Here is a 13,421-nt window from a genome sequence, read left to right on the forward strand (position 1 = left end):
AAAATTATTGGTTTTGGATGACTTTATCTCCAGTGTATGGTCAACTAGGAGGTGCAGCAGTTGAGGACACCCAGTGGCCTCCTTCCACCCATGATGGTACCTTATTTTTGACACCTAGTTGAAAAGACCCAATGGCCTCCTTCCGCCCATGATGGTACCTTATTTTTGACACCTAGTTGAGAAGACCCGATGGCCGCCTTCTGCCCATGATGGTACCTTATTTTTGACACCTAGTTGAGAAGACTTGATGGCCTCCTTCCACCCATGATGGTACCTTATTTTTGACACCTAGTTGAGAAGACCGGATGGCCTCCTTCCGCCCATGATGGTACCTTATTTTTGACACCTAGTTGAGAAGACTTGATGACCTCCTTCCGCCCATGATGGTACCTTATTTTTGACACCTAGTTGAGAAGACCGGATGGCCTCCTTCCGCCCATGATGGTACCTTATTTTTGACACCTAGTTGAGAAGACCCGATGGCCTCCTTCCGCCCATGATGGTACCTTATTTTTGACACCTAGTTGAGAAGACCCAATGGCCTCCTTCCGCCCATGATGGTAACTTATTTTTGACACCTATGTGAAGCTACTGGTGGGACACTTTTTCCGTTTGTCGTACAGTTGGGAGTCTCAGTTAACATTATTGTTGGCAATAATAACCTCGAGCATTCTCCGTCCAATGTTACCTAGTTCAATAGAATTTGACCCCTTAATTCTATACGTGGCCTACTAAATGAGTTTCCTAAAAGCCCCTCAATCCGTGTGACCCCTCCTGCATTTACCAATAACTATAAATCTGCTCAGCTCGGTAGTTCGATAAATGTAAACTGTATAATGTGAGAACCGCGCAGCAGGAGTAATGTCGAAAGGTAAACGTCAGACCGTAAATTAGCCGCCGGAAAGCAACACAAAGCGACGCGGCTGCCAAATCAGCCTGGAATCGTCCTATGATTAGAATGCCGCTTTCCCCATTTCAAGGTGCTTAGTACTATGGATGCTTTCTTTGCGTGACCTTCGGGGAGAGCTACCGCCGGTTGAGGAGACTCTCTGAACCCATTTGCAAAGCGCAGCATTTCCTTCCAGGACAAAAACAGGCACCAATTAGTGACAGTCACATTTCTGCCAAAGCCCAGACACTAAATCACAAGCCCCACACAAGCACTCTAAAGTAAGATAAATCAATTAGAGGAAGAAGACGCACACAACAGAGGTGCGGGACAGGCCCCGATTTATGACCCACTACTTCATGTGGACGAGACTTCCAGAGAACCCGAAAACAATGGAGAGTGATGAGTGTGAGACAGACGAAATAAGAAGAGATAATAGGATTTAGGTAGAACTCTTCACTGAGCCGGGATGGAGGAAATGGATCAAAGCTTGGCAACAGGTCAAAAATAGCTAAGTATAAGAGAATAGAAAGTATATATAAAGTACATAGGAAGACGGGAGACAGAAGATAGACAAACAGATAGATAGATAGATAGATAGACAGACAGACAGACAGACAGACAGACAGACAGACAGACAGACAGACAGATAGATAGATAGATAGATAGATAGATAGATAGATAGGAGATAGATATTATTAGATATTTAGATATAAGTATTTAGATATAGATTGATAGGTATTAAAATCAGTCTACGTGTAGTATCAGAGTCAGAGTCCATGCACAGGTCAGGGCAGTTAGGGTACGATCAGAGTTGATAAAGAGATCTGGGATCAGGTAACAGGGAGACAGACAGAATAATACACTGAGTCACTGACAATGACTTCTTTAAAAGGTTCAAGGTACGTTATTGCTCAGGCACCTAGCACAGGGGTTCTACAGGCAGCCTTTGAATACTTGAAGGATTTTAGGCATGATCGACACCAGCGCCTGGCTGCTGAGTCGCTATGCCTCTTTCCTCCTCTCCATGTTCACACTTTTACCATAGATTGCCAGGTCCTATAGAGAGAGGGAGGAGGTGAACCAATTTGGGGACCGAGTGGTTCTGATCACTTAATCCGGTGTTGGAACCAGCATGGACCCCCTGGGTTCACCCCTAAAAGCCATGGGGATAGCTAATATGTTTGTTTATTTTTTTGCTTGCATTGTATATTTTTTTAAATATGAAGATGGGTGTTTTTTAAAACTTTTTATTTATTTTTGTGTGTTTTTATTATGTGTTTTTTTTTTTTTTTTTTTTTTTACTTTTTACATGTCTCACACGGGAACTTGAAGCTGGGATCTCAGATCCACTAGTATCCAAATAGTGTTATAGAACATCGCACATTAGTTCCCCTTGCAACCTGACGGAACCCATGGGGGGTCCGAGGGATGACGGGGGTGATCTTGCCCCCAAACTCCGTGGTTGCTGTGATCGTTATTGATCACCACATCCAGGGGGTTAATCCGATGGAGTATCTTTCAACTCCAGTAGCTGGTTCCGGACCTCGGTTGTATAACACAGCTGAGTACTGGAAGTAATGCACAGCTTACAGTGCCGTACTATAACGGCGATGAGTGTTGAAAGGGTTAAGGGCTTTATATATTTCTATAAAGGTTCCTGCCCACATGTAGAATCAGAGCTAAATCACGTATAATCTTCCAGGGCTCGTACCTTTTGAATGGGTGGCTTCCTGACCAGGGCATTATAAAAGACCATCCTCCATTGCTCTGGACTTGAACAACATGAGTAACATGGTCCATTAGGTCTCAGTAGTTTGCTAAGGTGAACATTTCTCCAGCTACTCTTGACATTGACCAAGCTTACTTGACCAAGTCTTCTCGTCTGCTGCCTATCTTGACCATTGACATCTACCACTGTGATCAAACTCTGCCTTCCCTGACCTCTGCCCATCTGACACATAAACCAATGTCTCCTCTCCACCTATGGTTAGCAACATGAGGGTATCCTATTGGAAAGTCCTTATCTTCTCGCAGGGAATCTAGACTGAAGAGCTTAAAATCCCTTAGACACCATTCCCTGACTTAGCTCAACATCAAATCAATGGAAATCCAACAGGTCTACCTCATCGCCAGTGTCCGAAGAGACCTTTCCTATGAATCAGGATGAACACTCACTGCAGAGAAGCTTCATCTCTAAAGGATTCCAAGTCAACGCGTCGACCAGTCATCTGAATGGCTGTCATGTGATACTTAGGGTTGCGTGATCAGGATCGGGAAAGATCGGATTGCAAATTTCATGATCAGGATCGGCTGGAAATTGATCGGAAGTTGGATTTTGAAATCTCAAGATCGGTTCAACACTAAAAGTGACTTTTCCCATAGAGAAGCATTGACTAGGGTTGAGCGATTGGGAAAGATCGGATACCGATCGGCGATTGAGAAAATTTCATGATTGCAATCGGGATTGGCTGGAAAATGATCGGAAATCGGATTTTAAAATCGATCCTGAAATCTCAAGATCGGCTCAACCCTAGTGATATTATATTTCTACCACTCATCAGAAGGTCCACATTTACGGAAAGTGCCCTCAACCCCAGACATTAGTGTTATCTACTACACCACCTTGGTGCCACATTAAAAGGTTACAGGAACGATAACCTCTGCTGTGTTTCCAAAAATGTATCTCCCTCTGGTCCGTCTGATTTGTAAGATAATAGTAAGACAAGGTGAAGCAGATTGTAGTGGAAGTATCCTGTAATAAATTATATAAAAGCTGGGCTATTGACAAGCTGCCATGTGCTGTTTGCATTATAGAATCTGAGACGATGATGGTCACCGACCGAGCGCTCCCAGATGCATTGAGCGTGGCGAGCTAGCAGAGGAGGCCTCCGTGTACTCCCAGCACAGAGATCACCTCAGAATATTTATCTCAGGACTTCCGTCTTCTGTTACTCCATGCTGGTTATGACATCTATAGGGGTCTATAAGCGCATTCACCACAATTCACACGCAACATTTATGGGATAAAATAGACATAACTTCATGTATTGGGAGGTCCTGAGTCTCTCCTTAGTGATGGGACATACCGGACTGAAACGACTTAGAGGACAACAAGTAACAGGTGTGATAATAGAGATGTGTATCCTCCCTGAGATAACAACCCTGGGGCATATTGTCCTATCACTCTCTAGTGTGCTGTTCCTCCATTACTCCTCCTAAAAATGTGTCAATAAAATGATAAAGTGGGCGTTAGCATTTCTTTTCTCAAAGGGGTGTGTCCTTGAACAGTCTGTTACTTAGAGCACTGATTGGACAGTGTCAGAGTGTACAGGGACACGCCCCCCAACTGGTAACATCTGATTGTCAACATAGGCACCCTGAGCATACCTGACACAGTATACTGCTTCTTTCCTGTGCTGTTCACATAGACAACTCCTTTTCCAACCTGGTGAATCTGATATTCTCTGATTTTACCATTCGGCTTTTTGGGGGTTGTCCAGCTAAGATGTAAAGCCGTAGAGTTCACTGTGACAATAACAGGAGGAGAGAGATTCTCCGGGACTCCTTGTTTAATGGCCGCAGTCACCTTAAACACAAAACATGGATAGATATTAGTAAATAATCCTATTTATCTATCGAATATATCTGTATCATATCTAGCTAATAACTTGCATCTATCTCATATCTATCTATCTATCTATCTATCTATCTATCTATCTATCTATCTATCTATCTATCTATCTATCTATCTATGTATCCATCCAAAAAAAAAACCAAACAGATTTTGCAGCACTCCAAGCAACATTTTATAACAACCTCTAATTTATGGTATAATCTAACTTTGGATATGCTTGTCCCTATCTATCTATCTATCTATCTATCTATCTATCTATCTATCTATCTATCTATCTATCTATCTATCTATCTATCTATCCATCTATCTATCTATCTCTCTCTCCTATCTATCTATCTATCTATCTATCTATCTATCTATCTATCTATCTATCTATCATCTATCTATCTATCTCATATCTATCTATCTATCTATCTCCTATCTATCTATCTAGCTATCTCTCTCCTATCTATCTATCTATCTATCTATCTATCTATTGCTTCTATCTATCTATCTATCTATTGCTTCTATCTATCTATCTATCTATCTATCTATCTATCTATCTATCTATCTATCTCCTATCCATCTATCATCTATCTATCTATCTATCTATCTATCTATCTATCTATCTATCTCCTATCTATCTATCTATCTATCTATTTTTGTTACAAAATCTGTGTCTTTTCATTCCATCGGTTCAGGTAATCATGTTAGCCTACCTTAGCACTATGTGAACACCCGGCTACAGTACATGCCCTCAGCTGGTACGTGTACTCATTATATGGCTGTATCCCACCCTGATCTTCAAAATGTTTCTCAGTCCCTTTAAACCGTTCGACTCCATCACGTAGAAGTACATAAGAAACGATACCTGGAGTAAGAGCACATTCAGGGTTATTGTAAAACGTACAACTTTTCAGAATCTTTCTGCATAATTGAAACCATTGGTTACATGCAGGATTAACATTGGTGGAGGTTCTTAGAGAAAAATTTTGGTGTGGGCCTCAATTCTAGTTTTGGGAGCTAGACCTACAGCCACATACAGCAGAAGTCATCAAATCCATCACAGTAAGGTTATTGTCTACATCACTGGTGGTCTATGACAGTGAAGGGGCTAATGTCTATATTCCTGATGGCCCATGTCAGCAGAATCCCTGGTGTTCTAGGAAAGTGAAGGAGTTTGTATTAGTGAGTGGGTTAATTCCAGTATCGATGTGGTATTGGGCAGTCAAGGATTAACTGGTGGTCCAGGTTGGTGAGGGGGCTCATTACACTATGAGTGAAAGAATAATGTAAGTATCAGTGAGTGAGGGGAGCAGGATTTACAGGCTTTGGCTGGTCTTACACGACCGTATTGATTTTATGGTCTGCAAGTTGCTAATAGGCCTCACAGGCTCTCTCTATGAGTAGGGGGAGAAGCAGGACTCACAGGCTCTCTCTATGAGTAGGGGGAGAAGCAGGACTCACAGGCTCTCTATGAGTAGGGGGAGAAGCAGGACTCACAGGCTCTCTCTATGAGTAGGGGGAGAAGCAGGACTCACAGGCTCTCTCTATGAGTAGGGTGGAGAAGCAGGACACACAGGCTCTCTCTATGAGTAGGGGGAGAAGCAGGACTCACAGGCTCTCTCTATGAGTAGGGGGAGAAGCAGGACTCACAGGCTCTCTCTATGAGTAGGAGGAGAAGCAGGACTCACAGGCTCTCTCTATGAGTAGGGGGAGAAGCAGGACTCACATGCTCTCTATGAGTAGGGGGAGAATCAGGACTCACAGGCTCTCTATGAGTAGGGGTAGAAGCAGGACTCACAGGCTCTTTATGAGTAGGGGGGAGAAGCAGGACTCACAGGCTTTCTCTATGAGTAGTGGGGAGAAGCAGGACTAACAGGCTTTCTATGAGTAGGGGCAGAAGCAGGACTCACAGGCTCTCTATGAGTAGGGGTAGAAGCAGGACTCACAGGCTCTCTATGAGTAGGGGGGAGAAGCAGGACTCACAGGCTTTCTCTATGAGTAGGGGGAGAAGCAGGACTCACAGGCTCTCTCTATGAGTAGGGGGAGAAGCAGGACTCACAGGCTTTCTCTATGAGTAGGGGGAGAAGCAGGACTCACAGGCTCTCTATGAGTAGGGGGGAGAAGCAGGACTCACAGGCTCTCTATGAGTAGGGGGAGAAGCAGGACTCACAGGCTCTCTCTAAGTAGGGGGAGAATCAGGACTCACAGGCTCTCTATGAGTAGGGGTAGAAGCAGGACTCACAGGCTCTTTATGAGTAGGGGGGAGAAGCAGGACTCACAGGCTTTCTCTATGAGTAGGAGGAGAAGCAGGACTCACAGGCTCTCTATGAGTAGGGGGAGAAGCTGGACTCACAGTCTCTCTCTATGAGTAGGGGCAGAAGCAGGACTCACAGGCTCTCTATGAGTAGGGGTAGAAGCAGGACTCACAGGCTCTCTATGAGTAGGGGGGAGAAGCAGGACTCACAGGCTTTCTCTATGAGTAGGGGGAGAAGCAGGACTCACAGGCTCTCTCTATGAGTAGGGGGAGAAGCAGGACTCACAGGCTTTCTCTATGAGTAGGGGGAGAAGCAGGACTCACAGGCTCTCTATGAGTAGGGGGGAAAAGCAGGACTCACAGGCTCTCTATGAGTAGGGGGAGAAGCAGGACTCACAGTCTCTCTCTATGAGTAGGGGGAGAAGCAGGACTCACAGGCTCTCTCTAAGTAGGGGGAGAATCAGGACTCACAGGCTCTCTATGAGTAGCGGGAGAAGCAGGACTCACAGGCTCTCTCTGAGTAGGGGGAGAATCAGGACTCACAGGCTCTCTCTATGAGTAGGAGGGAGAAGCAGGACTCACAGGCTCTCTCTATGAGTCCAGACAGCAGCTAAATATTTATTTACTTGAAAAATACAGATTAGATTATTTTAACAACACTGCAAACTGTAACTCGTAATGTGAAGCATCATATATACCATTCAGCTTCCTGGGTTCCTGCCAGCTCAGTACAATCACTCCTTCATGATTCTCCGCTACAGTCCATCTTGGGGGGCCGAGTCCTTCTGGTATATCCTGATAGGTAGTGACTCTGCTCACATTACTGAAACTGTAGCCAAAACCATTCCAGGTTGATATCCGATACTCATAGGTTGTAAACGGGTTTAGACCATGATCTATAAAGAACAAGAGTATTTCATATGAAAACATATCTCTGTGCGGGTCTGGTGGAACCCAATATTCCTACAAATTGGGGAGACTTGACAGTCATTGCAAGCTACTGTATAAACTATCTGTTGCAAAGATGGGAGCAGATGTAACTAATACATGGAGAGGAATCATTATTAATGGTTACGTTTTAACCATAGGGTCAACTTTTGCTTTAGTTCAACTACCTGATATTGACCTAAGACCAAACAATTCCTTATAGGACAATACTGACCATGATGTACATATAAATTTGGAGAGGTAATCTTCTTTGACCTTAATCCCTGATCATGTCACTAAGTTTCTGGAAAACCAGGCATTGATCTTTAGGGATCTACCTTCCAAAAGGTGGCGCTGGAGTTAGTTTTTCTTTTTCCACCAAGGATGACTTATTTGCATATTCTTTTACTAACAAACATGTCATGTAGGTTGATGGGTGCGCTTTTTTGGTGATGTAGCACAAAGAGGCATTATTAAACTTTTATAAATCGGCCATAAAAGTGTAATTGTTGTGGTTTATATATGCGGGGTCACTTCACAGAAAGCAATGGGAACTATATACACATACTCAATGCCTCCCCATAGACAACCCATTTGTCTGGGACCAAAAAAAGGCTAACCCATCAATGGGCTGTGTCTGAAGTGAATTGGGAGGATCTGTAATACCACACACAACCTTTGAATAAGTGTGGCGCTGTTTTAGGAAGATAGCAGTCCTGATCTTTAAATCTCCTCTAAGAACAGGGCAGTTCTCTTATGGCTGTGGTCTATAGGTAGCCCATATATTGGCACTCCAGATTACCCAAAGAAGTGTGAAAAATTGTGCTCAAATTTATTATAATTTTTTTTAACATTAGCCGGGCACTGAAAACATTTTTATTATTATTATTTTTTTTTTTTACCAGCAAAATAATATTGGTCTGCCCCTCCGGTGTAAACGATTTCCTCATTCATCCAACACTTGTTCTCGCCTTCCACCACCGAACCGTTATGGCTTATTACACCGGTTGTCAGAAAACAGGAATCGGAGGTGGCGTTAAAATGGCATTGTCCACAATATGCCGTATCCGCCAATGAGATGGGGCACAGAACAGAAGGACCGCAGCTTAACCCCTGAGATACAACATGGAAAAACATAAAATATGAAAGAAATAATAGTCATATTCCATCATAAATGACTAAATGGATAAAAAGCAGCCAATGACATAAAACAAGTAAATATCAAATAAAGCTCTGTTCACATCTATCAGTAACAGACCCAATGGGCTCCATTTTAAGATAGATAGATAGATAGATAGATAGATAGATAGATAGATAGATATGAAATGGATAAATAGATAGATAGATAGGAGATAGATAGATAGATAGATAGATAGATAGATATAGATATGATAGATAGATAGATAGATAGATAGATAGATAGATAGATAATAGATAGATAGACAGATAGATAGATAGGAGATAGATAGATAGATAGATAGATAGGAGATAGATAGATAATAGATAGATAGATAGATAGATAGATAGATAGATAGATAGATAGATAGATAGGAGATAGATTTAATTTATTACATATCTCCCAATCTCTCGTATTACATGACTTCATCTATTACTTTGTATCCCACCACTGCATCGGCCTCATCATGGAAACTTCTACAACCTCCTTGCAGACAGTCGGGTTATCCGAGCAGTGGGCAGCCGTGGCTTTCTTTAATTACCGTGATAAAGCTTTCTGTCGATGGCTTGTCAGAACAAACATGAGTCACTGGATTATATCCAATTCCTTTACAGCATTCCTCTTCCTCAGTAATCTGCTCAGTTTCGCAGCATTTTAATGGAATTCCATTATTTAACTTTAGATGTGCTTTAAATTGTCCATTAGGCCCCGGGCAGCAGGTTGTCTCCGACTCCTTCACATAGTCCTGGCCGCAGCAGGACATCCCTACAAAACACAAGACCGCCACAACTCATACATAGATTAGCAGGGTTTATATGGCTTTATATGGTATTGCTGCTCAGTCCCATTCACTTGAATAGGACTAAGATGAAAAATCCATGAGACTGATGAATGTAAGGTTAAGTTCACACGGAGTATTTTGGTCAGGATTTTGGGGCTGTATTCGCCTCAAAATCCTGACCAAAAAGACGGCTCCCATTGAAATCAATGGGAGCCGCTCAGGAGTTTTTTTCCGGGAGCCATTTCTTCCGGCTCCCGGAAGAATAAGTGAGGTGCTCATTCTTCGGGCTGAGTCACCTCACGATTAGGGTTGAGCCGATCTTGACTTTTCAGGATCGATTTTAAAATCCGATTTCCGATCATTTTTCATTCGAACCCGATCTCGATCCCAATGCAAGTCAATAGGATTTTTTTTATTAATTGGAGATCGGATTTTTAAAGCAATCCTATTCACTATACAGCATGGAATCTAACAATTGAACGTTTGCTTTAATTGTTAGAATCCACACTGTGTAGTGAATCACTAAGTAGCCAGAGGATTTTTTTTTAATCCTCTGGCTACTTAGTCCCCCCGGTGTCCACTTACCCGCAGAGATGGCTGCTCCGGTGTTCCTCTTCGCCTCGCTGCCGCTTCACGCTGTTCTTCTCGCCTCGCTGCCCCCACCTCCCAGGTTAGGAGAGTGTGGGCGGGTTAGGAGAGTGTGGGTGGGTACTGCGAGGGGAGACGTCACGTCCCCCCGCCCTGTACCCGCCCACACTCTCGTAAGCCACAAGCTCCGCCTTCCTAGCTCTTTAAACACTAACCTGGGAGGTGGAGCGGCAGCGAGGCGAAGAAGAACACCGGGACTGGAGCAGCCATCTCTGGAGGTAAGTAGCTACTAGAGAAGTTACTTTAGTCTCCCATTAGAATGAATGGAGGCAGCCGATGCGCAGGGGGTTAAGGCTGTGTGCCGGCTGCTTCCATTCATTCCTGGAACCGCAGCGGAGCCTTCACAATGAGTATACACTATATACTCAGTGTGAAGGCTAAGCAAAGCATTGTGGGAAATACTACCGATCTCTATCCCACCTAAAAAGATCGTGTTTGGAATTCCGATCGCGATCGTGAAATTTTCTCGATCGCCGATCGGAATCCGATCTTTTCCGAACACGATCCCTACTCATGATTTGACCTGAAGACACTGCCTCCTCCGGACTAGGCCCATTCATTGGGGAAAATCCGGCTTTCAGTCACGGCTACCCGGCTTTTGGACCGGAACCTGAGGCAGCCTCAGCCTCAGGTCCAAAAAACCCTGTCTGAACTTACCCTATTACCACTGGCCCTTATTTGGGTTTCCAGGTGTTGGACCTTCGGTGATCTAATATTGATGACCTATCCTAAGGACAAGTCATCAATAGTTAAGCCCCAAAAACCCCTTTAACTACACCTAAGTAAAATTTTTCAAGGACATGTGACCTCCACATTTCTTTAGATTTATGAGAGAACCTTCACTACAGCCCTTGCTGGACCTTTCACTTTAGAATTTTGTTAATTCCTGGGTAGGATAATATGAAGTGACTTACACTGTTCCTAGCAGAAAAGAGGGAAGAGGTTTAACCCTAGGAATCAGGGGACCAAGCAGGTCATGATAATATGGCCCCCACAGATATAGTCCTGATCTCAACATCATCCAGTCTGTCTGGGATGATAGGAAGAGACAGACGGATTGGAGAAAGCAACATCCACAGAAGATCTGGGCTTAGTTCTCCAAGATGGCGGCAGGAACAACCTCCCTGCCGAGTATGGCCAAAAACTGTCTGCAAATACCAAGAAGAACTGAAGGAAGGCAAAGGGCAAAGGTCACACCAAATATTGATGAGATTTACGTTCCTCTTTTCTTGACGGGGCCCCAAGGGGTTCTCTCCGATGCGTAAAAAATACTAATATTCTATGGTACAAGATAAGAAGGGTGCCCATAGGGTCCCAGAAGCTTTCAGTTATGCTCTGACTGTTGCAGTCCATCGGATAGTCCCGTAAAATCCCTTTAACCTCATTTCGCTGTTTATTACACCCCCCTCAATTCTTTTCTACCACAGTTGGAGCCTCGAAGTGTCACCGTCTAAGACACGCAGCCAGATGACGGCCCACTCGAGCCCGCGATATTAGTCTTCTCCTCATATCTGATGACACTTATGACAAATTTCAAGAAACAGATCCTGCGCAAACAGCCGTGTAATATAAAAACTCATAAACGCGACGCTGGAAAGAATCTCTGACAGACGGACAAAAATTCTCATAATGAACTGTTGCAGCTCAGGAAAGGAGAAAAAAAAAAAGAAAAGTAGACGACGCGTTTCCATCCCCTTACGGAAAATTCTATCTGTGACAGAATCGGAAACTTCAGCCAAGATTTTCGGTGGCCTAACGCAAAATGACTCCCTTTCTGGTTTCTTTAGTAAACCATTACTTTTTTTTTTTTCTTAATTATTATCAACCTTGTTCCGGCGTGATAAATTGCTAATTACTTAATACCCTAATCAGCGTTCATTCTTTGCAAAGATAAACTGTGACAGGGCCATTAATTTAAATAGTAATTTCACTTAATAGCCAGAACGGCGCACCAGATTTTTATGCAGCATTTTCTGAAGACTGCATCCATCACGGAAATATTCTGACATAAAGATGTCTGACATGCACTAACTCACTTAGGGAGAGCAGATGTTGCGGAGCAGAGTTTGATCGTAATTCCCATAGTGCATCACTTCAGCATGAATGAACTGCAAATGCGGAGATAGACAATTGTGCGGAGCTGCATGGCGTAGCCTCTGACCCCTGCCTAATTTATCACATGTACTCCAGCACTTGACTCTTTGATCTGTAACATCGGAAGGGGGATTTTTCGCTCAACCACAACAAAAAACACAAAATAAGTTCAGGACCCGACAATTATTTCTTCCGCGCAAAATCGAAGCATAAAAAAAAAATGTATATTTGTGCTGTATGTTATCGTGTGGGCGGCGGTAGGCATAGATTCGTTAGTACAAAGGATAGGGTTTATGTATCATATATTAGATATCCAAGCCACGTTGCCTATAAGCCAGTACAGTGCCAGTCACTACCCTGCTCATCTGTCCACAATTTTAACTTCTCACCCTCATCCACCTCCCTATATCTCCCCCATCATCTCTGTCTACAACCCTACCCTTAATGGTGGCCTGAGACTAACACCCTCTATAATCAGAACTTCCCACTCCCGTCTCCAAGACTTCTCCTGAGTTGCAACAGTTCCCTGGAATGCTCTACCCCAGACAATCACATTCCCCTGAACATCCCTAGCTTCCAGCACATCCTAAAAAGACAGAGAGAACTATCACATTTAGTAATCTGCCTACGCCATTTACACACACCCCCACCACCAACTTGTAACCTTGTAAGTCCAGTCTGGCTTATGCGGCTTTATTTTTGTAATCTTATGTTATAAAAATGATCCCCTGTATAAGCACTTCCACCTCTTGTATTACCTCCTTCTACTTTGTAGATTGTAAGTTCTTACAAACAGGGCTCTCACTCCTATCTGTGAATTGACTTATTACTCTGTAATGTATCTTTTTGCCTGTACATGAACCCTATGATTTGTAAAGTGCTGAGGAATATGTTGGTGTCCTACTAAACTGCACACATATATAGTACCGCTATCCTCCTACTAATATTATAAATGTGAAAGTTTGGGTGTTTGTTACTCAATCATGCAAAAACGGCTGAATGGATTTGGATGAAATTTGGCACATAGAT

General features: G+C 43.3%; 1 protein-coding gene across 1 annotated transcript in view; it reads right to left on the reverse strand.

Moving 5' to 3' along the window:
- The window catches only part of USH2A (usherin), a 514,207-nt gene that overhangs the window by 85,939 nt on the left and 414,847 nt on the right, over positions 1 to 13,421 (reverse strand). The window contains exons 51-55 of the mRNA XM_075267084.1: positions 9,411 to 9,634; positions 8,595 to 8,805; positions 7,464 to 7,661; positions 5,225 to 5,376; positions 4,280 to 4,478 (exon numbers count right to left, since the gene is read on the reverse strand). Coding sequence (XP_075123185.1) covers positions 4,280 to 4,478; positions 5,225 to 5,376; positions 7,464 to 7,661; positions 8,595 to 8,805; positions 9,411 to 9,634 — 984 coding nt within the window. The remainder of the gene's footprint in view (positions 1 to 4,279; positions 4,479 to 5,224; positions 5,377 to 7,463; positions 7,662 to 8,594; positions 8,806 to 9,410; positions 9,635 to 13,421) is intronic.

The sequence above is a fragment of the Leptodactylus fuscus genome, chromosome 3 (genome assembly GCF_031893055.1).
Source record: "Leptodactylus fuscus isolate aLepFus1 chromosome 3, aLepFus1.hap2, whole genome shotgun sequence".
Lineage (NCBI taxonomy): Eukaryota > Metazoa > Chordata > Amphibia > Anura > Leptodactylidae > Leptodactylus > Leptodactylus fuscus.